This window comes from Electrona antarctica, assembly GCF_951216825.1.
Source record: "Electrona antarctica genome assembly, chromosome: 4".
NCBI classification, from domain to species: Eukaryota; Metazoa; Chordata; class Actinopteri; order Myctophiformes; family Myctophidae; genus Electrona; species Electrona antarctica.
In genome coordinates, this window is record NC_136809.1 from 54998602 (window position 1) to 55021497 (window position 22896).

Sequence of the window (22896 nt, forward strand, 5' to 3'; positions counted from 1 at the left end):
CCTTTTCATTATAGGCGAGATGAGGACCATTTTGCTAGACATTTGTGCTCTAGATGCCGATTTCCTTGCCATCTTTGAGGATTTCCTCTTTGCACCGGTTCACTGCATGCTGTGCATGCAAGCGCACACGTTTGTGTTGACCATAATTACAGCCGTGAGACAATGACACATCAGCCACACCATGATGTATTCTCGATAATAGGAAAACCACCTCTACTGTAGGCCGGCCTTTCTAGACATTACTGCATTACCAAAAGGAAAAACAGACAATTTAGGGTAATCAGTGGATTGTCTATGAACCAAAATGTCATGACATTGTCTATGTCAAGCAAGATGAGTCTAATTTGACGTTTTTTTTTTTTTTTTTTGCCATTGCGTGATTGGTTGCTTTAGTCCAAGTGCAAGTTCATAAGGCACCGTCCACTTGCACATACACAGTTTCATTTGATTGAAGTGCACGTCTTTCCAGGCTGTATATGTTTTGAGGTCTTATAACATTCAGATTAGGTTTTAACACGATTCAAGACATTTCAATTTTCGGGGGAAGGTTTCGGAGATGATCGTGACAGTCGTATTGACATGTCTCGCTATGACAGTGTCAACAATACCGGTATGTATAGCCATATTATTTATTATCTAAACCACTATATGTATTTCTTTGTTTCTTATCATACATGTGTGATTTAAATGTGAGAGTGAGAGTGTGACAATAGACCCATTAACCCATTCTTGGCGGGAACCCCTTTTGGTGTTTTAAACATTATGTTATAATTTAGCTATTGAAAAATAGCAGATCTACAAGCTCATAGCGCGCCACCGAGTGGCGCGCTACGAGCTTGTAGGTCTGCTATTTTTGAAAAATCGTGAAAATATTTATTTAAAAAACTGGAGGATTTAGAATTTTCTTTTTAAATTTCGAGGTCAGACCTATAAATGGGATAATATCATGGGGGTCTTCCGGGTCCGGGTTTTGCTGTGTGGATACTATATGATCTACAAAATAAATAATAAGTCTTGCACACCGTTTTGAAAGCTCCCCACAAAACGTTATTTATCAAGACGGGGTAAAAAAAACACAACGTTTCATCATCTGTTTTTTACCCCGCCTTGGTAAATAAAGTTTTTAGGGAGCTTTTTTTGCAGACTTTTACTGTATTCTTTCTTTTGCAGTCTGTTCTTTTTTGTTCGATCACCCGTCGAATTAGCCTGGGATGTGCTTGCTAGGGCATTAAGCAACTAGTCGACTAGTTTACTAGTCGACTTGTAAATCCACTAGTCGACCTTGTTGGTACTAGTTGACTAGTTGATAAGAAAAAAAATCTTGTAGGCCTCAAGATCAGGTAGATTATAGTTATAGTCACCATGTACACAGTTTTTCAATGTACAAATATTTATTTCCCCATTTTTTTAATTTATTTTATTTTTTACATAATAGGTATAGTTAAACAACTAGTCGACTAGTCGACTAGTAAACTAGGCAACTAGTCAACTAGTAAAAATGACTAGAAGTGAATGCCCACTGCTCGCACCTCCTGACCACTTTTACTGTGATCTACCTCAGTGTTTTTTCAACCCTTTCCATGTCAAGGTCCATTATTATTCATTCTGCATTTGATCCACAGACCACCCTTTGATGACATTTTAGGCTCCATTTTCGTCACCGCTAAACAACCTTATCCCTAAACTTCTTTGCCTTTTTTTTCTTTTTACTATTTTGTCAAACATTTTTGAATAGTTAAAATGGCCAGTCTACAAGCTCACAACGTGTCAATGTAGAGGCTAGCTGAACTATTCAAAAATGTTTTTCAAAATAGTAAAAGAAAAAAAGGCAAAGAAGTTTAGGGATAAGGGGTTTAGCGGTGACGAAAATGGAGCCCTTAGCCTCTCAGACCCAACACACTTGGCTTATATTTTATTGTAAGATGTTAACTTGTCCGCATGCACAACTCTGTGTTGTATTGATGTGACACCATCCATTTGGAGAGACAACAGGCAAACGTTGATCAAAATAACAATTATTCTACATTCTCAATTTGTGTAGACTTCTCGTAAATTAAGTAATGCAGGTGTTTAACAATAATTTTAACCCTTGAGAGCGTAAACGCGGGTACATTTGGTTTCATTTCATGCTCTCAAGAGTTAATTATCTATAAGGGTCCACTCTTCCATCATTTAACACATTCTGGGCGGGAACCCTTTTTGGTGTATTAAGCATTATGCTTTGCCTATATAAAAATAGCAGATCTACAAGCTCATAGCTACGAGTACGAGCTTGTAGGTCTGCTATTTTTGAAAAATCGTGAAAGTTTGTTGCAAATCTTTGAATATGTATTCTTTCAGAGCGAACATTTTTAACTCTTTGAATCTTTGCTTCTGGAATGAAAATGAAAATGTTTTCCAGAAAACTGTCAGGTTTTAGAAGGCATTTGTAGAATCGACCACTGGTTGAAAACCACAGATCTACCTGAATAACACCTACATCATCGGGTCAATGTCTGTATTAAACTCCAGGTAACTCCAGATACGGGTCTTGTGCAGCAAACACACGTCCCAGCTCAGAACCTTCCGCCCGCGGTGGATCAGGCCTCGAGCCACAAACCTGCACCCCAGATCCTGGTCCAGATCCAGCCTAACGTGCAGCAGCAGCCGCAGCAACCACCACCCCTGCAGCCTGGAGTATGGGAACAGCAGCAGGGTATGGGACCTCAAGGTGGGCCGCAGTTCCTGCCCCAGTTCCTGCCCCACCACCAGCCCTGGGTTCCTCAACACGGAGGAGTCCAGCTGATGATGCCCTACCACCAGCCAAACTTCCAGGGACCTCCACCACAGGCAAGCCTGCCAACACAGCAGCAGCAGCAGCAGCAGCAGCAGCAACAGCAGCCTATGGTATGAGATATAGGCCTATATAAATCAGCATCATCAATCATAAACAATAATTGTCTGTCTTCCATTTTTAAGAATATACTCAATATGCTAATATGCACATCAAACAAATGCACTTATCCTACCCCCTTAGATAGCACTTTTTAGACTTAGATAGCATTTGAAACAGACTTCTAGCATGTCATGTAGACAGCACAATAATTGCATTGTATGTAGTCATAGCACATCATAGTACATATGTATAGCATAGTATAGTATATATGTATAGTTAATATGTATAGTGTCATTATATAGATATGTTCTAGTTACGTTCTTAGCTTACGCATGTTTCTTGATAAATGCATTTTATATATGTGATGTATTCCCATACTTTTGTTCTTGCCTAATGTAAGTCGCTCTGGATTAAGAGCGTCTGCTAAATGCCTAAATTGTAAATTGTAAATTGTAAACCAAGCCTTGTCAACTTAAACTTAATGACTATAGTAGTTTAGTTTAGCTATACCGTAGTGGAGACTATTCTTCCTGCAGGGGTCCAGGCAAAAACATCACAGTACAAATCATAAAAATATGTTCTGCATTTTATGATTTGCATGATCAATGTTGGTGAACAAACCCACAAACCTGTAACAAAATGTACATTAACAGTACAATAAGAACAGAAAAACAGATTTGTCTGTCAAAAAAAATAAAAAATAAAAAATAATAATAATAATAATAATAATAATAATAATAATAATAATAATAATAATAATAATAATAATAATAATAATAATAATCTAATCTAATTTCCTTTCTGACTATTGCTGCCTTAAGTTTCCTTTTGAAAAAAGACCCCCTTTCCACCGGTTGGTTCCCAATGGGAAAAACTATACCCTATTAAATTGTTTATAGGATCAATACAAGTAAATTAATACATGATAACCCTTCCACAGTAGTAGCTTTTTCATATTTTCTATTATTTTGCATATTTTCCTACATAATGCCTCATTTGCATATTTAAAATGTAAAATTTGTAATACAATACATCATTGTCTTCGTGTAAGTAATCAATTGGGGAAGTGTCATGGTGATTACAATCTAATTATAGGTATGGTTTTGCCCACTCAATTCAAAATTAATGTTCCAATTTTGGAGCTCTGGCTCATGGACCAAAAAGACCAAAAAGACCAAAAAGAACTGAAACGGTTCCCATTGGGAACCAACCGGTGGAAAACGGGCCAAAGCATTTCTTGTTAGAGTCAAATGTGGGGGAGGGGGGAGCACACGCCAGTATGCAATGGCTCTGGAAAATGAAATGAAATGATTACTATATTTACCGAGGGTATCTGGGCTAAGCTCAAGAACTTGTTTCCAGCCAGGCCCTGCTCATAGAACATTTCATCGTAGTGGTTCAATGCCTTGTTCAAGGGCACTTCAGCGGTGGTAATTTTAACGTGTCGGACCGCTGATTCGAACTGGCGACCTTCCGGTATCAAGACCGCTCCGCAATCCATTCGGCCACCGCTGCCACAGTTGTATTCTCATTATTACCATTTTTGTCTATAAGAATAAGGAACTTATTTGGTGTCTGTGATCTTTCTTCCCCAGATGTTCTCTCCCTATGGATACTACCCTGCAGTGTTCTCACCTCCACAAGGGAATCAGTTGGTGAGAAACTATTGACACTTTTATTGATCTAATAAAAACAACGCAAGCAGTAAAACGGATCGTTAAGTTACAGCACTGAAACATGTACAAGTGTTTTTCTTTCTCCTAAGCCTCAAGTGAACTCCATAAACTGTGAGAGCTTGCCTGAGGGCGCCTCTCTATTTCTTCCCTATAGTTTTCTTTTGTCCTCCTTGTAGAATGTGCTGGCAGGCAGCATCTAACAAACAAGGAAAATATCTGTTTGCTAAACTCTTGGCAGGGCTGTCACAACAGTTGCTTTATTTGTTGGGGCGGGCGGGCGGGCGGGGGGGGGACTTCTGACATCAAAACTGTTCCAAGTACTTTGTTTACATCAGATATGCTTTGATTTATGACTCTGCAGATCGAGACTCACAGATCGTTTCGTGACAGCATGTTGTCTGGCAAATGATTTATAGTGCCTAACATAATATACGTTATGAAGAAATGGACTTTCCATGTCCTGGATTTTCTCATGTTGCAAAGACAGAAAATTCAAGAATTAAAAGAGTTTTTTTGGGGGGGGTTTCATTTGAAATGGTTAAATTGCAAAAAAGAGAAAATAAAACAAAAATTGTGTTTCTCTTACAGTACAACCCATATGGATTCCCCATGATTTTCCAGTCACCCCAAGTCCCCCAAAGTCCCCCAAACCAACCCGCAGTCAGTCCGGTGGCACCTCCTGCTGAAATAACGCCCTCAGGACCCACGGGTGCTGCCGCCGCAGCCAACACACGCCAACCACCTGAGGGGCAGCAGGTAGGTTTAGGTTTTATAAACCTCACTTCAGTTTTCAGCCCATTTCATATCAAGGCCCATTATTTAGTTGGGCATTTGAGCCACGGAATTTGATGACATTTAGCCTATCAGACCCAAAACGTAAGAATAATTTGTTATTGTTGGATACGATTCTGTCCACAAATCCATGCTGTATTGATGTTGTTGGTACCATTAGGGGAGACAACAGGCATCAAAATAGCAATTCTTCCACATTCTCTAATTGTGTTGTAGACTAACACTTCTAAATGAAGTAATGCAGATTTTAACAGTACCACAGACGAAAATCAGTCTATGTCCAAATTTAATTCTGACCCCTCCACGAAAAGGCCTCGTTGTCCTGCCCCCTTATCTATCATTTATACATTATTTAATAGTGTGGACTTAGACTGTTTTTCGTCTGTGGCATATTAACTCTTGAGTGTATAAAATTAAACCATGAAACCATTTGGTTTAATTCTATGCTCTCAAGAGTTAAAGATCTATAAGGGTCACTTCGGTTAGCAACTCTCCATCATTTAGCTATGGGGACCACCTGGAACCCCTTCAAGGACCACTGGTGGTCCCCGGGCCACTGATTGAAAACCACTGTATACTAGACCAAATGATCTTTGGCTAAAACATCCTCGACATCTTTTTTTGTTGTCCGTTTTTGTTTTTCCTGAAATAATTGCTATACATTGTTTTCACGTCTGCTTTTTCATCCACAGAATCATCATCAAATCGTATACATGTTTCAGCAACCAATGGTAAATACAACGTCAGTATGTTATCACTAGTAGTAAGTAGGAAACATGTTTGTCCAAAAAGTGTTTGGGCCTTTAGCAGACTCTCATTTCCAGAGTGTTTTATTATAGCTGCAGTACATCATTATTATAAAGCAACAAAATGAAAAGTGGCTATGGAATTACACACTGTAAAAAGACTCTCGGGTGATAGATTAAGGCTGGGGGCAGCGACGGCTCCAGAAAACTGTGACTGGGGGCTGCAGGCTATTCAGAGCGGGGGCTATAGTGGATCTTGGTTTACATTGAAGTCAGTCAATTGGGCTTGTTTGGAGGGGGCTGGGCTGGGGGCTGGGGTCACACCTATAAGTCTGCTTATGAGGGCAGATTCTGCCAATGCTTTTCAACGGGAACAGAGGTTTTTTTCGTCTTTTTTTGGCAGAAATCCATAAATATCCCCATTTCAATCCCATTAAAAAGCATTGGCAGAATCCTCCTGCAGAGGTAAAATTCCAGTTGGGCGTGACCACACCCGAACAGACGTGCTGTGGCAAACTGAAGACATCTCTAAGCAATAAAGCTGTTTATCTATTCTCATGCTATTTCTGGCTGAAGATGTTTCTTTTGTCTTTGTCAATTAGACTTCGCAATTTGGCGGTCTCAGCTCTGAGGAACTTGAGGTAACACAACACAGCCAAGATCTGTATCTTGTTGAAACACAATGAACTCACTGAACTCAATAAACTCAACGACCAGGCAGCACTTTATTCAAACTCATATATAATGGTGCGTTTAAACTCATATAACTCATATAATGGTGCATTTAATGGTGCATTTATATAGCGTCTTTATCCAAGGCACTTTACATTCACACACACATTCATACACCTTTACGAGTGTGCATTACATTCACCCATTCACACACACATTCACACACACATTCAAACACAGATGGCGGAGGAAACCATGCAAGGCACCAACCTGCACATCGGGAGCAATTAGGGGTTTCAGCGTCTTTCCTCGACGACACTTCGACACTAACTCTAAAATATGAAATAAAATATAATATAAAAATATATATATTAACCCATTTTGGGCGGGAACCCCTTTTGGTGTTTTAAACATTATGTTATAATTTAGCTATTGAAAAATAGCAGATCTACAAGCTCATAGCGCGCCACCGAGTGGCGCGCTACGAGCTTGTAGGTCTGCTATTTTTGAAAAATCGTGAAAATGTGCCTAAAATCTTTGAATATATATATTATTACAGCGTGACCATTTTAACTCACATCTTTGCTTCTGGGGAGGTCCCTGGAACTACATATTTTCAGAGGGGGGGGGGGGGGGGGGGGCGGGGGGGTGGAGGCATATATTACATATCATTTTTGGGGTCCTTGACATGAAATATTGAGCACCACTGATACAGAAACATAAGGTTTTTCAGAAAACTGTCAGGATTTAGAAGACGTTTTTTTTTTTTTTTTTTACGTCAACCCTAAATGGATTAAAATACAATGGCTTCTCTGTTATACAGGTGGCAGCTAGACTGAGCATGTTTTTGCCCAGTGCAGCGATGAACTTGCCGATAAATGCCAACCTACTACCCAACTCAGGACGGCCCAGCTTGGGTCTACCCCATGCAGCAGGCCTGCTGCCCTCTGAGGCGGGACAACCAAACTCTGGAATGCTTCCTGACGGCAATAACGCTGCCCCTGTTGGCCTGGAGAGCTCCGGGCAGAACCCGCCGGCCTCTCTCCCGGGAGCCCCGGTCGTCCAACCCAACGACAACCACCAAACACCACCAAACGCTCTTAGCCGTAGTGGCGCCGTGTTTGAAGCCACTCGTCGTCCTCCTCCTCCTCCTCCAGTCGCCAACTCCCTCCCGAGGACGACGAGGACGACGGCCATGGAGGTCAACGACATGTATCACCCCTGAGGGAACTTTAGGAAACAGGGCCCGTCCAAATAATGATATTGATAATCAAGGGGTGGGTCAGGGCGACCTTTTATTTAGGGCACATGGTCACTTCAGCCATTTAGGCCTGACGTCGAAATAAAAAAAACGTTCGCTCTGAAAGAATATATTCAAAGATTTGTGCCGCATTTTTACGATTTTTCAAAAATAGCAGACCTACAAGCTTGTAGCGCGCCACTCGGTGGCGCGCTATGAGCTTGTAGATCTGCTATTTTTCAATAGCTAAAGTAGGCTATAACATAATGCTTAGTTAAAACACCAAAAGGGGTTCCCGCCCAAAATGGGTTAAAGGTGTAGTGCCGTGTTCCCCCACCCCCCCCCCCCTAAAAGATGGTCATCAGGTACTATGATCATACTAGGAGGAAGATTTCTTTCAAAAAAGTGTACAGAAAGTGTTAAAATTATGTTTTTTTTTATGTGGTCAACAGTATACCTGGTTTTCACCTTGGCACCACCCACCTGAACTTAAGCCTCGCCCACAGCTGTTGTTGTATGATAATGGGGGAGGGGTTAGCGTTAAGATGTCACTAAAATGGTGTTATTATTGGGCCTTTTGACTCAAAGGCTTTCAGCTTTCAGGAAGAAACCAAAAATACACAGGGAAGACATATTTGAATAGTATAACCACACCTGGGGGTCTATTAGAGTAATGTTGACTCCATAGACACATGCAAAACAGAAAAAGTACAAAAATCACGGCACTCCATCTTTAATTGGATGTTTTTCCCGAGGCTGGCGACGTGGTCAGTCATTCAATGTCAGACAGTGAAAACCACCGTTGCTTTCATGTCTTATATAACGAGCTGCTAATTAGAATCAATAATAATAAGTCAATAATGTTGCAATACAACCTAACAAATAATGATTCAGTGATTTCAAATGAATGACACATAGGTAAGAGAAGTTGTAGATATGCTATTTTTGCTATTTGCTACTATACACTTAGTTATACTCATGTTAACTTTATTAACTTAAATGCAATACATTGGACATAAAAAAAAGACAATAACTTTTTAATACTAGTAAGCTACTAATATCAGACTGAAGTAATTAAAGCGGGTCATGTTTGCATGTTTGGAATTGTAACAGCTGAAACCAATAGTATATATCAGTATTCCCATATTAACTTGCGGGCCGCGTTAAGTGAGTGAAGGTGAGGGCTGCATGTGGCCCCCGGGGGCCGCCAGTTGCCCATGCATGTTGTGTAGATCAAGGTGGTTGCCCCAAACCTGCTGTAAATCAGTGTTGACTAAAACTAAGATGAAAAATATTCGTCGACTACCTTTTTCCACTGATGAAAACTAAATGGAAACTATGATGACTAAAACTAAGACTAAATATACTGACAATTCTGTCCACAAATAAAAACTAGACTAAAATGTTAGGAAGGGACTAGTGGACAAGAGATCCAGTAGAAGTCATTTCACAATTAGTTGCATGCTGAAAATAGCAGATCTACAAGCTCAGGCTTGTAAACACTAAAGAATGATAGCTGTATCTCTTCTGTTAGGTAACCGTCTTGTTTTGCTGCATGCCATCACAATGGATTTCACAAAATGATTTGAAAATGATGAAACAGTGAATAAAGTTGTGATTGAAACCAAGATGTGAACTTGTGATTGAACTATTATTGTCTTCTAGTCATTTGGCTCTCTCTCCGTTACATTATTATCACATTGCAGTATAATGTATAAGTCTGCTTCTCATGTGGTTTTGGTTTTCATATCATCATATCATCAGTATACTAGCCTACTTTACCTATAATAGATTGAGTTCTCATTCTACTTGTGACACTGACACATACATGTGTGGAGAAAGATTTCCTGTCCTGGTAGTATTGAAAGAAAATGAAACGTAGCATACTGGGGGATAACAAGGGAATATATTGGTTAAAAATATGGTTGAATATTTAACCCCAAAATGTAGTGTACGGAAACGATGTTTTGTTGGTCACACATTTTCTGTTGACAAGGTTTGATCATAGGGGGCACTGTGGGGGAGGAAAGAAACATGTTAGCAATAGTTCCAGGAAGTGAGGTACCAGGAACATCTATAAAAATACAGGAAGTGAAAGTTCAATTTTTAGGTATCAAGAGTGTTTGGCGGTGCATGGTTTGTCAAAGAGACTCTACGGCTAAACTAAACTAAACTAAACTAAACTAAACTAAACTAAACTAAACTAAACTAAACTAAACTAAACTAAACAACACTAAACCAGAATCAGAAATGGATAAACCACAGAGTACAAGACATCTAAGCAATAAAGCTGTTTATCTATTCTCATGCTATTTCTGGCTGAAGATGTTTCTTTTGTCTTTGTCAATTAGACTTCGCAATTTGGCGGTCTCAGCTCTGAGGAACTTGAGGTAACACAACACCGCCAAGATCTGTATCTTTATCGTACGTGCGTCTGTTGAAACACAATGAACTCACTGAACTCAATAAACTCAACGACCAGGCAGCACTTTATTCAAACTCATATAATGGTGCATTTAAACTCATATAACTCATATACTGGTGAATTTAAACTCATATAACTCATATAATGGTGCATTTAAACTCATAACTCATATCATGGTGAATTTAAACTCATATAACTCATATAATGGTGAATTTAAACTCATATAACTCATATCATGGTGAATTTAAACTCATATAACTCATATAATGGTGCATTTAAACTCATATAACTCATATAATGGTGCATCTAAACTCATATAACTCATATAATGGTGCATCTAAACTCATATAACTCATATAATGGTGAATTTAAACTCATATAACTCATATCATGGTGCATTTAAACTCATAACTCATATAATGGTGCATTTAAACTCATATAACTGAATATAATGGTGCATTTAAACTCATATAACTCATATAATGGTGCATTTAATGGTGCATTTATATAGCGTCTTTATCCAAGGCACTTTACATAGACTGTGCATTACATTCACACACACATTCACACACCGATTGTTGAGCGACGCATTGCCTTTTTATTTGATCGCAGGTACAGCACCTGTATTTCTTTTAGTTCTTTAATATAACTATTAAAGACATACACAATTATATGGTTCCGATTTGTTATACACTGAAGATGGCAATCCAGAGTGTGTGTGTATAGCCCTATACAATGGCAGCACTGCTAGCTTCAGTCATGGTTTTCCTTCCACACTTCGATCCTCTTGTGTGTATTGTCTGAGGTCTTGTGTCTGTTGGCTTTTGTTGTTCCTATATGAAATCTCCCTATAATGTGACCAGGTCTAGCAAAATGGTCCTCATCTCGCCTATAATGAAAAGGCAGAAAATCTAAAAAGGTTTTCATTCCAACAGATTATTGATTTGGGCAAATTAAATGTATACATTTATAAGTCAAAGTAGGCTAGCCAGCTCTAGGTGTTGAAATGTTGTGAACATTCAAAGGGGATTTTCTCAGCTTTGGGTAAAACGGCATTTTAAAATTGTCATATCTCCTTCAAATATTTTCCAATTTCACTGAATGATACATCATATGAAAGCTTACATTCTGTACTTTAATAATCTGTAAAAACTGAAAAATTACTCTGGTCGAGATGAGGGCCTATTTGCCAGACCCGGTCACATATATGCTTTCTGGACATGCACTTCTTCAGTTGTGTGTGCCTGCATGGTAGCTCAAACATGCCGGCAGTTCCATCCATCCATCTTTGACCACTTATCCGTAGTCTTATACTTATCCGGGTCGCGGGGGCAACAGCTCCACCAGAGAGCTCCAGACTTCCCTCTCCAGAGAAACATTAGTAGATCCTGAGGCGTTCCAGGGCCAGTTTAGAGATTCATTTGATCCTTGGTCTGCCCCGGGGTCTCCTCCCAGTGGGACGTGCCTCGAGGACCTCCCTAGCACTCGCATGACTGAAGTAAAATGTGACAGAAGTAGCATGTGCTTAAATTCCTCTGTAGACATTTTTAAAGCACAGCTCAAGACCCACTTCTACACCCTTGCTTTTAATTGATTTGTTTTTTTTAACTTCTTTTGTTATTCATGTCCTCACTGTATTGCATTACTGCTCTTGTTTTTTTATGTTTATGCCTTGCTTTTCTTTTCTTTTTTTTTCTCTCTTCATTGCTTTGTAAAGCACTTTGAGCTGCATTTCATGTCATGAAAGGTGCTATACAAATAAAGTTTTATTATTATTATTATTAAATTCATATTTAGAAAATGTTGTAAGATGAAAAAAAAAATAAAAAAAATCTGAGATGATTGGATGATGATGGTCATGGAAGGGGAACCTTCTGAAAGCTTGGTGGGCAAACTTCATCATCAATCAACTTCAAAATAAAAAAATAAATAGGTCAAAATGACCTCTCAGTCATGCGAGTGCTATAGGGAGACACCCGAGGGGCATCCTATAACCAGATGCCCGAACCACCTGAGCTGGCTCCTTTCCAAGCGAAGAAGCAGCGACTCTACTCTGAGTCTCTGCAAGGGTTCCCAAACTTCAAAAAAGCCATAGCCTCTGGCTGCGGGGCCCCCATGGCGACAATTGTAAATAAATCCAACATTCAAAATGTAAATAGTGATATACAAGCTCACAACGAGTTGCATCGTGATTTGTTGTGATCTTGTAGATTCGTCATTTTCACCATTGGTTTATTTTATTTTATTTATTATAGCTGACCTGTCTCTCAATAATAATGTATAACACTAATAATATATGATATATATATATATATATATATATATATATATATATATATATATATATACACAACATTTGCAACCGTAAGGTTAGCGTTCTGTGTAACGGTTTAAGCCTCTTCTTTACAATATATCACATTTTCATGTTTTTGGAAAAACCCTATTACTATACTGCAGACTCAAGCTATATCTCATCATTCATTACTGTGGTGCAGTCATGGTTTGAAACCAATCATTTATCTTTTAATTTAGTTCCTCACTGTATGCCATTCATTACGTGTGATTATCATAAAATTATATAACTCTTTAGATGTTATTATAAAGGGATACCAGACAAGAGACGGGATGAGATAGACCCACCGTAATTAACCCACTTAGGCCTGGCGTCGAAATTTAAAAGAAATCTTCTAAATCCTCCAGTTTTCTGAAATAAATATTTTCACGATTTTTCAAAAATAGCAGACCTACAAGCTCGTAGCGCGCCACTCGGTAGCGCGCTACGAGCTTGTAGATCTGCTATTTTTCAATAGCTAAAGCATAACATAATGCTAACACCAAAAGGGGTTCCCGCCCAGAATGTGTTAACCCACTTCGGACGGGAACGCATATGTGTGTCGCTTCAGCGTTTAACCACTATTTTATACTTTAGCTGTTGAAAAGTAACAGTTCTACAAGCCCATAGCACGGCACAGAGTACAGCACTATGAGCTTGTAGATCTGCTATTTTTTTTAATCGTGAAATTGTGGTGCAAATCTTTGAATATATATTATTTCACAGCAAATGTTTTTTTTTAACTCATATCTTTGCTTCTGGGGGAGGTCCCTATAGAACAACATATTTTCAGATGGCGGCCGGCGGCCAAATGCATATAATGTTTGAGGTGCTTGACATGAAATATAGTTTGAGAACCACTGACATAGAAACATAAGGTTTTTCAGAAAACTGTCAGGATTTAGAAGACATTTGTATAGAATCTGGCCTCAGGCCTCAACAGGTTAACCCATTTTGGGCGGGAACCCCTTTTGGTGTTAGCATTATGTTATGCTTTAGCTATTGAAAAATAGCAGACCTACAAGCTCGTAGAGCTTGTAGATCTGCTATTTTTGAAAAATCTAATTTTTAAATAAAATATTTGCTTCTGGGGGGGGGGTCCCTGGAACTACATATTTTGAGATGGGGGTCCGTGGCCCAATAGAGATAATTCTGGGGGTCCTTGACATGAAAAAGGTTGAGCACCACTGACATAGAAACATTGGTTTTTCAGATTTCTTTTAGGATTTAGAAGCCTTTTTTTTCCAGTCCAAAAGGGGTTAATGTACAGTACTGCATCTCAAGCCAAATGCATCTGTTGAGATTCCTCGGGGAGATATGAAGTAGCTGCTACAGCATGCAAGGAGTGATCAAAAAAAAAAGAGCACCGTGCTTGGCTGATCACCAATACCTGTCAAAAGTTTAATGGACCTTTGTTTAGGAAGCAGATAAAAAGGAGCTGATCTCTCCCCAGTCACCACTCTGCCACGACCCGTGATCAGTATACTTGTACGAGCTAGAAACCCCAGAGGTAACGTATGATCAATCAAATCAATATCTTTAATGTTTGTAAAGGGTAACTTTTAGATATTTGTAATTACCGTTTTCAGTTTGTTTTATTTTAATACTCTAATATCATATCATAAAATGTATCATATCATATTATATCATATCATATAATGTGTTTTATTAGGATTGCAAAAGACTAATGCTTGTGCTACTGGTGGTGATCTCCATAACTCTGTTTGACAGATTCATTCAACATGAAAGTCTTCTTGCTGTTCGCCTGTGTCCTCGGGACCGCCTTCTGTGCTCCCGTAAGGAAATTATTATGTTCTAAATAATACGCATTTCTAAATACAATTAACCTCAGATATTTTGTCACGGCACTATAAGTTTACATACTGTAATAATGCATTATCAAATGTATCAATAACATTATCAAAGTCAGCAGATGCTCTCAGTCTTAGCCATAGAGAGGCTTAACAAAGTGCAAAGAAATATCACTGCATTGTATTTCACTGAGTGTTGTTTATTTATTTTTATTAGATTTATTTATCTAATCCTTTGCAGCAAAACTACATGGAGTTTGACTTCCGTTATGCCAATTTACAGGTAAGAGAAACACCGGAGACCTCACCATGAACACGTTTTAAACCAGGGGTCCCTGAAGGGGTGTCCAGGGAGTCCCCCGGTTAACCCATTTAGACCTGAGATCAGATTCTAAAAATGTCTTCTACATCTTGACAGTTTTCTGAAAAAGCTATGTTTCCATGTCAGTCGTTTTTTCGAATTTTCAAAAATAGCAGACCTACAAGCTCGTAGCGCGCCACTCGGTGGCGCGCTATGAGCTTGTAGATCTGCTATTTTTCAATAGCTAAAGCATAACATAATGCTAACACCAAAAGGGGTTCCCGCCCAAAATGAGTATAGGGCCTATAAGCAGTGGTTTTCAAGCCATTCAGTCCATTATTTGTTCGGCATTGACATGCACAAAAAGATTGAGAATCATTCAGCAATTTGCAATGTATATATATTCATTTATTATGGCATTCACATTTCGGTTGATAAGCACCATGATGGTAATTTCTCAGTGGATTCATATACTTTTATTAACACATTTAGGCCTGACCTCGACATTTAAAAAAAAATCTTCCAAATCCTCCAGTTTTCTGAAATAAATATTTTCACGATTTTTCAAAAATAGCAGACCTACAAGCTCGTAGCGCGCCACTCGGTGGCGCGCTATGAGCTTGTAGATCTGCTATTTTTCAATAGCTAAATTATAACATAATGTTTAAACCACCAAAAGGGGTTCCCGCCCAAAAAAAGGTTAAAAACAAAAAAAACGTCTACAGTGTGTATACTTATGTTATGCATTATGAATGAATTGTGTGAACGTGTTCTGAACTTTAAAGGCTGTTCAGGCCGCCCCACTTGGAGTGCCAGTTGGAAGTCTGGAACTGGTAAGAGTTGCATACATTACTAGTTTTAAAAACCACCGTTTTACTTTAGGCTATCATCATCATCATCATCATCATCATGAGAATGTATACTGTTCTCTGTTCCTTTCTCACACAGATCCTCCCAGTAGACGCTCAGGGTCGGCCTGTTGCAGGAGCTGTAAGTTGTGAAACATAATTTCTGTTCTATTGAAGCAGCTGTTCTGGTTATACTGCATTTTAGAGTTTAGCAGCAGCTAATCTTCCTGGGATCCACACAGAACATAAAAACATGACATTCGACATGAATGACATTACAGGACAATGATATATAAATAAAATAAAAAATACAAATATATATTTGATCAACAATTTCCTCATCCACCTTCTGATTCCCCATTTTCTTGGAAGAGAAAAAAAACAAAAAACAAAAAGCATATCATCATATCTGCCTCAGTTACATATTAGCCTTCCATTCTCCTGGGGTAGAAAACAAAAGTAGAGATACAAATTGAAAATATTATCCTAATCGATCATGACTGCTGTGTGTGTGTGTGTGTGCGCGTGTACGTGTATGCGTGTCCGTGCACGTTCGAGCGCCCTACAGTCTTTGGGTTTCAAGATGCCTCTTCAATTGTCTCTTGAAACTTGATTTAATTATGCAATAATACTGTATGTGTGTGTATGTAGCAGAGCAATCTGGGAACCCATCGGCAAAAAAAAGGAGAAACGGCACCCTCTGCTGTTTGTTTCCTTTGAACTTGCCTCTGGGGGCGTGGCCTCAATAGAATGTGTCTAACATAGGAAGTTGGCCCGCCCTCAGCCCTCCGCTTCCTGTGGTGCGCCTGTGTTTTCATTCCCGCTGTCAACAATGTGTACACATTCTGAATGTCGACCTTGCTGACAGACAGTGGCGTGCACAGATAGACACTAGGGGGTGCTAGAGCACCCCCTGCCCTTTTGGCAATGTGCCCTTTCGAGAAAAAAAAAAAAAAAAAAAACACTTTTCTTTTTTCTTTTTTTTCCTTCTTATTTTGTACAGTTACACTGTACAGTATGTGGACCATGGTAACATTGATCAATTCTTGATAAAAAGCTTCTAATATATTATTTAGGCCCCACAATCTATACATCTCACACTATTAAGGCAACCGGCCGGTTCCACGCGCTGCACAAAGTGCCCTTTTTTTTCCACTTGAGCACCTGCCCCTCTAAATGTCTGTGCAGCGCAGCACAGAATCTGTTCATGAGAGATTAGTAGCACAGTGTGGCTCAGAGCCGCAGCCTGATGGCCTCAAAAGTCTAATATCTCCCCCATGCAGTCCAAAGGGGATATCCCTTTGGACTAGTGGTTAAGAGACCCGAGTTCGAATCCCGGGCGTTACATATATTATGACACATGGCGGTTTTGAAGTAGGCTATGAAACCTGAACAATACCATACTAATACATAAATGAAGTAGTATGAGTTAGTATATGGTAGTTTAAAAACAAAAAACAAAAACATTTGAGCTTGCGTGTCTGACTGTGAGAATCTGTGCGTTTTGCTTTGCGCGTGTGTAGTCATGCATGTGTATGTTCGTTCAACAGACCAGCGGCTTCGTCAAGCAGAAAGTTTACCAGGGACCGGGAAAAGAGAGCCTTGAGATCGTGAGTGACACCATCATCATTTCCATTCATCAGACATGGAGGAGTCACCATGATGCACTCCGTTGTTTTACAGCAGTTTTTGTTTCAGCACGTGACCCAAGACAGAAGTTAACAGTGGAAATAGCTGATCTACAAGATCGGCTATTTTCACTCGTTCTCTCATTTTGGAATTTCTTCGATTTTTCTTTCATTTCTTCAGGACAATACTGAAAAAAAAATCATTGGATTTTGTGATTAATTCATGAGAAGTTTTGCTTTCGCGGGACTGTTTTTTTTTTATGTTTTGAAATAATAATAATAATTCAAAACCAAAAGTATAGGAAACAGAAACTAAGGGGACCCATAATGACAATGTGTCAGCGACCCACAAATGGGGTCCCGACCCACTGTTTGGGAACCAGTGGTTTACAGTGTGAGCTCAATCATTGTCTCTTCTCCAAATCTTCCTCGTTTTTTTCCCCAAAGCTCCATCCTTTCGGTTTCGCCCCAGCTGTTCCTGCTGCCCCAGCCGTTGTTGTCCCAGTTGCCCCCGCCGTTGTCCCGGCTGCCCCCGTTGCCCCTGTTGTTCTGCCCGCTGTCATACAAGTTGTAGTTGCCCCCCGAAAGGTAAGTAAGACTGACTGTTGCATTGTGTGTGTTTTTAAAAATATATATATTTCTGCTGTAGGGAAGAAACTCCAAAATGTTCATTTTTCATGAAATGAAGAAAACCTTATATTTTGAAAACAAAGCAATACTGCCTTGTCAAAGTTGGTGTTGCGACTTTATACATTGTCAAATTCTTCCATGAGAGGGAGAGAGGTGGTGGATTTAGTTGCTTGCCTTTAGCAGACAGTTTGAGAGGGGGAGAGGTGGTGGATTTAGGTGCTTTAGCAGACAGTTTGAAGGGGGAGAGGTGGTGGATTTAGGTGCTTTAGCAGACAGTTTGAAGGGGGAGAGGTGGTGGATTTAGTTGCTTGCCTTTAGCAGACAGTTTGAGAGGGGGAGAGGTGGTGGATTTAGGTGCTTTAGAAGACAGTTTGAGAGGGGGAGAGGTGGTGGATTTAGTTGCAGCAGACAGTTTGAGAGGGGGAGAGGTGGTGGATTTAGTTGCTTTAGCAGACAGTTTGAGAGGGGGAGAGGTGGTGGATTGAGTTGCTTGCCTTTAGCAGACAGTTTGAGATGGGGAGAGGTGGTGGATTTAGTTGCTTTAGCAGACAGTTTGAGAGGGGGAGAGGTGGTGGATTTAGTTGCTTGCCTTTAGCAGACAGTTTGAGAGGGGGAGAGGTGGTGGATTTAGTTGCTTGCCTTTAACAGACAGTTTGAGAGGGGGAGAGGTGGTGGATTTAGTTGCTTAAGCAGACAGTTTGAGGGTCCAAGTTAAGAGGTTATGTCCAAAGCTTTCTTTTTTTTTTTACTACTTTCCATTGGTTCAATATTTTCGAAACAACACACAGACGTAAAGGGTGTTCAATAGCACTGATTTATGCCCGAAAAAAAGGAAAAGAAAACATCAAAACTTGAGTTAAATGGTTTCCTCCCGACAACAACGTTAATGTTTTCCATTTCCGATGAATTATTTAGTATTTTTTTCCCCTGCAAATATCATATCATTATGTAGGCCTATTGCAAGCTGTATACAGTATGTATAGGTGCCATATGATTATGAATGGTATAGGACAGTGGTTCTCAAACAGTGGTCCGGGGACCACCAGTGGTCCTTGAGGGGGTTCCAGGTGGTCCCCAACTTAAATGATGGAGAGTTGCTAACCAAATGGACCCTTATAGCTCTTTAACTCTTGAGAGCGTAAAATGAAACCAAACATTATTGTTATACATTTTGAGTTACATTGGAGTTACATTATTGTTAAACTTCTGCATTACTTAATTTACAAGAAGTCTACTCAATTAGATAATGTAGAAGAATTGTTATTTTGATCAACGTTTGCCTGTTATCTCTCCTAATGGTACCAACATCAATACAGCATGTAATTGTGGACAACATCTTAGCCAACGATAACAAAAGTATTCTACAGTTTTAAGGAATGTCATCAAATGGTGGTCCGTGGCTCAGATTCAGAATACATAATGGGCCTTGATGGTTGAAAACAACTTGTATAGGACCATGTAAGTGCTCCACGTCCATTTCCTACGATAATAATAATAATAATCTTTATTTATAGAGCACCTTTCAGACACAAGTGTAGTTCAAAGTGCTTTACATACAGTAAAAAGAAAATTCACATAAATGCAAAAAATTGAACAAGGGTAAAAACAAAAGTAATAGCTTAAAATCTGGTCAGTAGAATTCGTTGAATATTAGAAGTAAATTTAAGATGAGGAATCATGAAGGAAACCGAATCAGTTAAAGGCGAGGTCATAGTAATGGGTTTTTAGCCGCCTCTTAAAGTCATCAACTGAGGTTGCCAGTCTGATATGGAGAGGAAGAGAGTTCCACATCCTAGGTACGTAGCTGGCAAAGGCAGCTTCGCCGTGTCTTGAGAAATGAGGGAGTCACACTACACTTTGAAGTTTGGAATCTGTGACGCGGGACAACCATGTGAAAATGTGCCAAATTGTTGTTATTATTATTATTACCGGATGAAACGAACCCATGCTTATTTCAGGCCCCCAAGCGCAAGACTGATGATGATTCGGAAGAGGTGAGAGGTGGTGGAGTTAGTGGCTTTAGCAGACAGTTTGAGAGGGGGAGAGGTGGTGGAGTTATCTGCTTTAGCAGACAGTTTGAGAGGGGGAGAGGTGGTGGATTTAGTTGCTTTAGCAGACAGTTTGAGAGGTGGTGGATTTAGTTGCTTTAGCAGACAGTTTGAGAGGTGGTGGATTTAGTTGCTTTAGCAGACAGTTTGAGAGGTGGTGGATTTAGTTGCTTTAGCAGACAGTTTGAGAGGGGGAGAGGTGGTGGATTTAGTTGCTTGCCTTTAGCAGACAGTTTGAGAGGGGGAGAGGTGGTGGATTTAGTTGCTTGCCTTTAGCAGACAGTTTGAGAGGGGGAGAGGTGGTGGAGTTAGTTGCTTTAGCAGACTGTTTGAGAGGGGGAGAGGTGGTGGATTTAGTTGCATTAGCAGACAGTTTGAGAGGGGGAGAGGTGGTGGATTTAGTTGCTTTAGCAGACAGTTTGAGAGGGGGAGAGGTGGTGGATTTAGTTGCTTTAGCAGACAGTTTGAGAGGGGGAGAGGTGGTGGAGTTAGCTGTTTTAGCAGAGTTTGAGTGTCCAATGGAGTTAAGAGGTTTTGTCCGAAGCGGTTTTTACTACTTTCCATTGGTTCAATATTTTCGAAACAACACACAGACGTAAAGGCTGTTCAATAGCACTGATTTATGACCCAAAAAACATCAAAACTTGAGATAAATGGTTTCCTCCCGACAACAACGTTAATGTTTTCCATTTCCGATGAATAATTTAGTATTTTTTCCCCCTTTTTTTGCTACAAATATCATGTCATTATGTAGGCCTATTGAAAGCTGTATACAGTATGTATAGACAAATTCAGAAACGGGTCTCATAGTCGCAGCTTACGTATTTCCTGTAGGCGGAGCCGACATAGCTGCCGTTTAAACCCGCACCTCTTCTACTACAATGACTGATGTTGGTCTGCTCAAACGTTACCCTTTTACCTGCTTTTTACTAACACTAACATTACAAAGATGCCCAGAACATCGGGATGAACCTGTGTAGTTTATGGCTGCTCCAACAGTAGTGGCAACATTCAACTTTTGGAGAAAAACGTCAAAACATTTCAAAAAATACATTGCGGTGGCTGAGACCAGAGCCATAGAGAAATGGCGGAGACGAAGCAGTGAAAGGTCCTGAAAGATACATAACGTCAGTCTTAACCAATACCCAATCTTTCTGTTGTATGAACACAAGGCTGCTGTACTTTATACCTCATACTAAGCATTTAAAGTAACACCAGTGGTCCTTGAGGGGGTTCCAGGTGGTCCCATCCAGCTAAATGATAGAGAGTTGCTAACCAAACGGACCCTTATAGCTCTTTAACTCTTGAGAGCGTAAAATGAAACCAAATGGACCACATACGGGTACAAAGAGTTACATTATTGTTACATTAGAGCTACATTATTGTTAATAACTTCTGCATTACTTAATTTACAAGTAGTCTACACAATAGAGAAGGTAGAAAAGTTGTAATTTTGATCAACGTTTGCCTGTTATCTCTCCTAATGGTACCAACATCAATACAGCATGGAATTGTGGACAAAATCATCTTAGCCAACGATAACAAAAGTATATTCTTCAGTTTTGGGCCTGAGAGGCTAAATGTCATCCAAATGGTGGTCCGTGGCTCAGATTCAGAATAAATAATGGGCTTTGATGGTTGAAAACAACTTGTATAGGACCATGTAAGTGCTCCACATCCATTTCCTACGATAATGAGAAAGAGGGACTAGTCTGCACTAGTCACACTTACACTTTGAAGTTTGAAACAAACCCATGCTTATTATTTTTCAGGCTCGCAAGCGCAAGACTGATGATGATGACGAGGAAGAGGAAGAGTAAACAAAATGTGAGTATAAGCACAGCCTATTTTTCCTGATTCCCCCCCCCCCTCACACACACACACACACACACACACACACACACACACACACACGCATGCACGCACAGTCGCACACGCAAAAGTGACTCAGAAAAATGTAAACTTTTAGATAAATATCCTTCCAATTGTTTCTCAGCACATTTTGTGCGCGCGTGCGTGTGTGCGTGCGCGTGTGTGTGTGGTTAAGACAGATGTTTTACTAACTGCCCTATATATGTTCTGTTTTCTCCTCCACATTCAGAAGACCATGAATGCCACGTACAGCCCGACCCCCCCCCACAAACAACACGTGAAAGACGTCCCGCCTGCATCACTGCGTTTATCTAACGCATTAAGCTACACTATGTAACATTAAGTAACATTAAGCTACACTATGTAACATTAAGTAACATTAAGCTACACTATGATCTCTTTCAAGACAGCTTTTGAAGATGTTTTTACATTCTGTTTTTTGTTTGGTTTTTATGCTACTGTATTCTGTCAAAATGTGCTTGATAATAAAAAACGTTATCGACTAATATGTTTGTGTTTAATTTGTATCGTTTACTGTGCATGGATACTGCTGTACTTGAAGACTTTTCGGTGGCATTGTTGACAAAATAAAATGACGTAAAGAAATTTGCATTTACCACTGGGTTGCTCAAGTTTAACATGTGATTTTTTTTTATGGCACTTTGGGGTCAAGTCTCACTATCACCCATTTGTTCGAGATAGCAATTATAGTCCAATAAATTATCATATTGGATGAAACATATATGTAATCTTACTACAAATTCATCATGTATTCTGTAACTGTCTATCCTATCACTATACTGTATAGTCGTTTCATAAGCTCTGTATGCCAAACACACACACAGGCAGACCAAGACAGTGATTGAATAATGCTCAATCATCGAGATCTTAATTCACTTTTTAATTACTGAGGTTTTTGCATTCATACCCCGAACCTCACCCCACACACACGCACACACACGCGCGCGCACGCACGCACGCACGCACACACGCACACACG

General features: G+C 39.7%; 2 protein-coding genes across 2 annotated transcripts; both read left to right on the plus strand.

Moving 5' to 3' along the window:
- Positions 1-451: 451 nt before the first annotated feature.
- Positions 452-7986, plus strand: ambn (ameloblastin; the record flags this gene model as incomplete). The annotated part of the gene is made up of 7 exons (XM_079498485.1): positions 452-610; positions 2512-2886; positions 4471-4530; positions 5140-5307; positions 6036-6074; positions 6692-6730; positions 7585-7986. The coding sequence occupies exons 1-7, from the start codon at positions 557-559 to the stop codon at positions 7984-7986; spliced, it is 1137 nt and encodes a 378-aa protein (XP_079354611.1). The 5' UTR covers positions 452-556.
- Positions 7987-14231: 6245 nt separating this feature from the next.
- scpp7 (secretory calcium-binding phosphoprotein 7) lies at positions 14232-21844 on the plus strand (the record flags this gene model as incomplete). Its single annotated transcript, XM_079499528.1, has 8 exons — positions 14232-14268; positions 14490-14554; positions 14811-14852; positions 15656-15703; positions 15819-15860; positions 17269-17328; positions 17794-17934; positions 21797-21844. Exons 2-8 carry the CDS (start codon positions 14501-14503, stop codon positions 21842-21844), a joined length of 435 nt encoding a protein of 144 aa, XP_079355654.1. The 5' UTR covers positions 14232-14268; positions 14490-14500.
- Positions 21845-22896: the final 1052 nt, after the last annotated feature.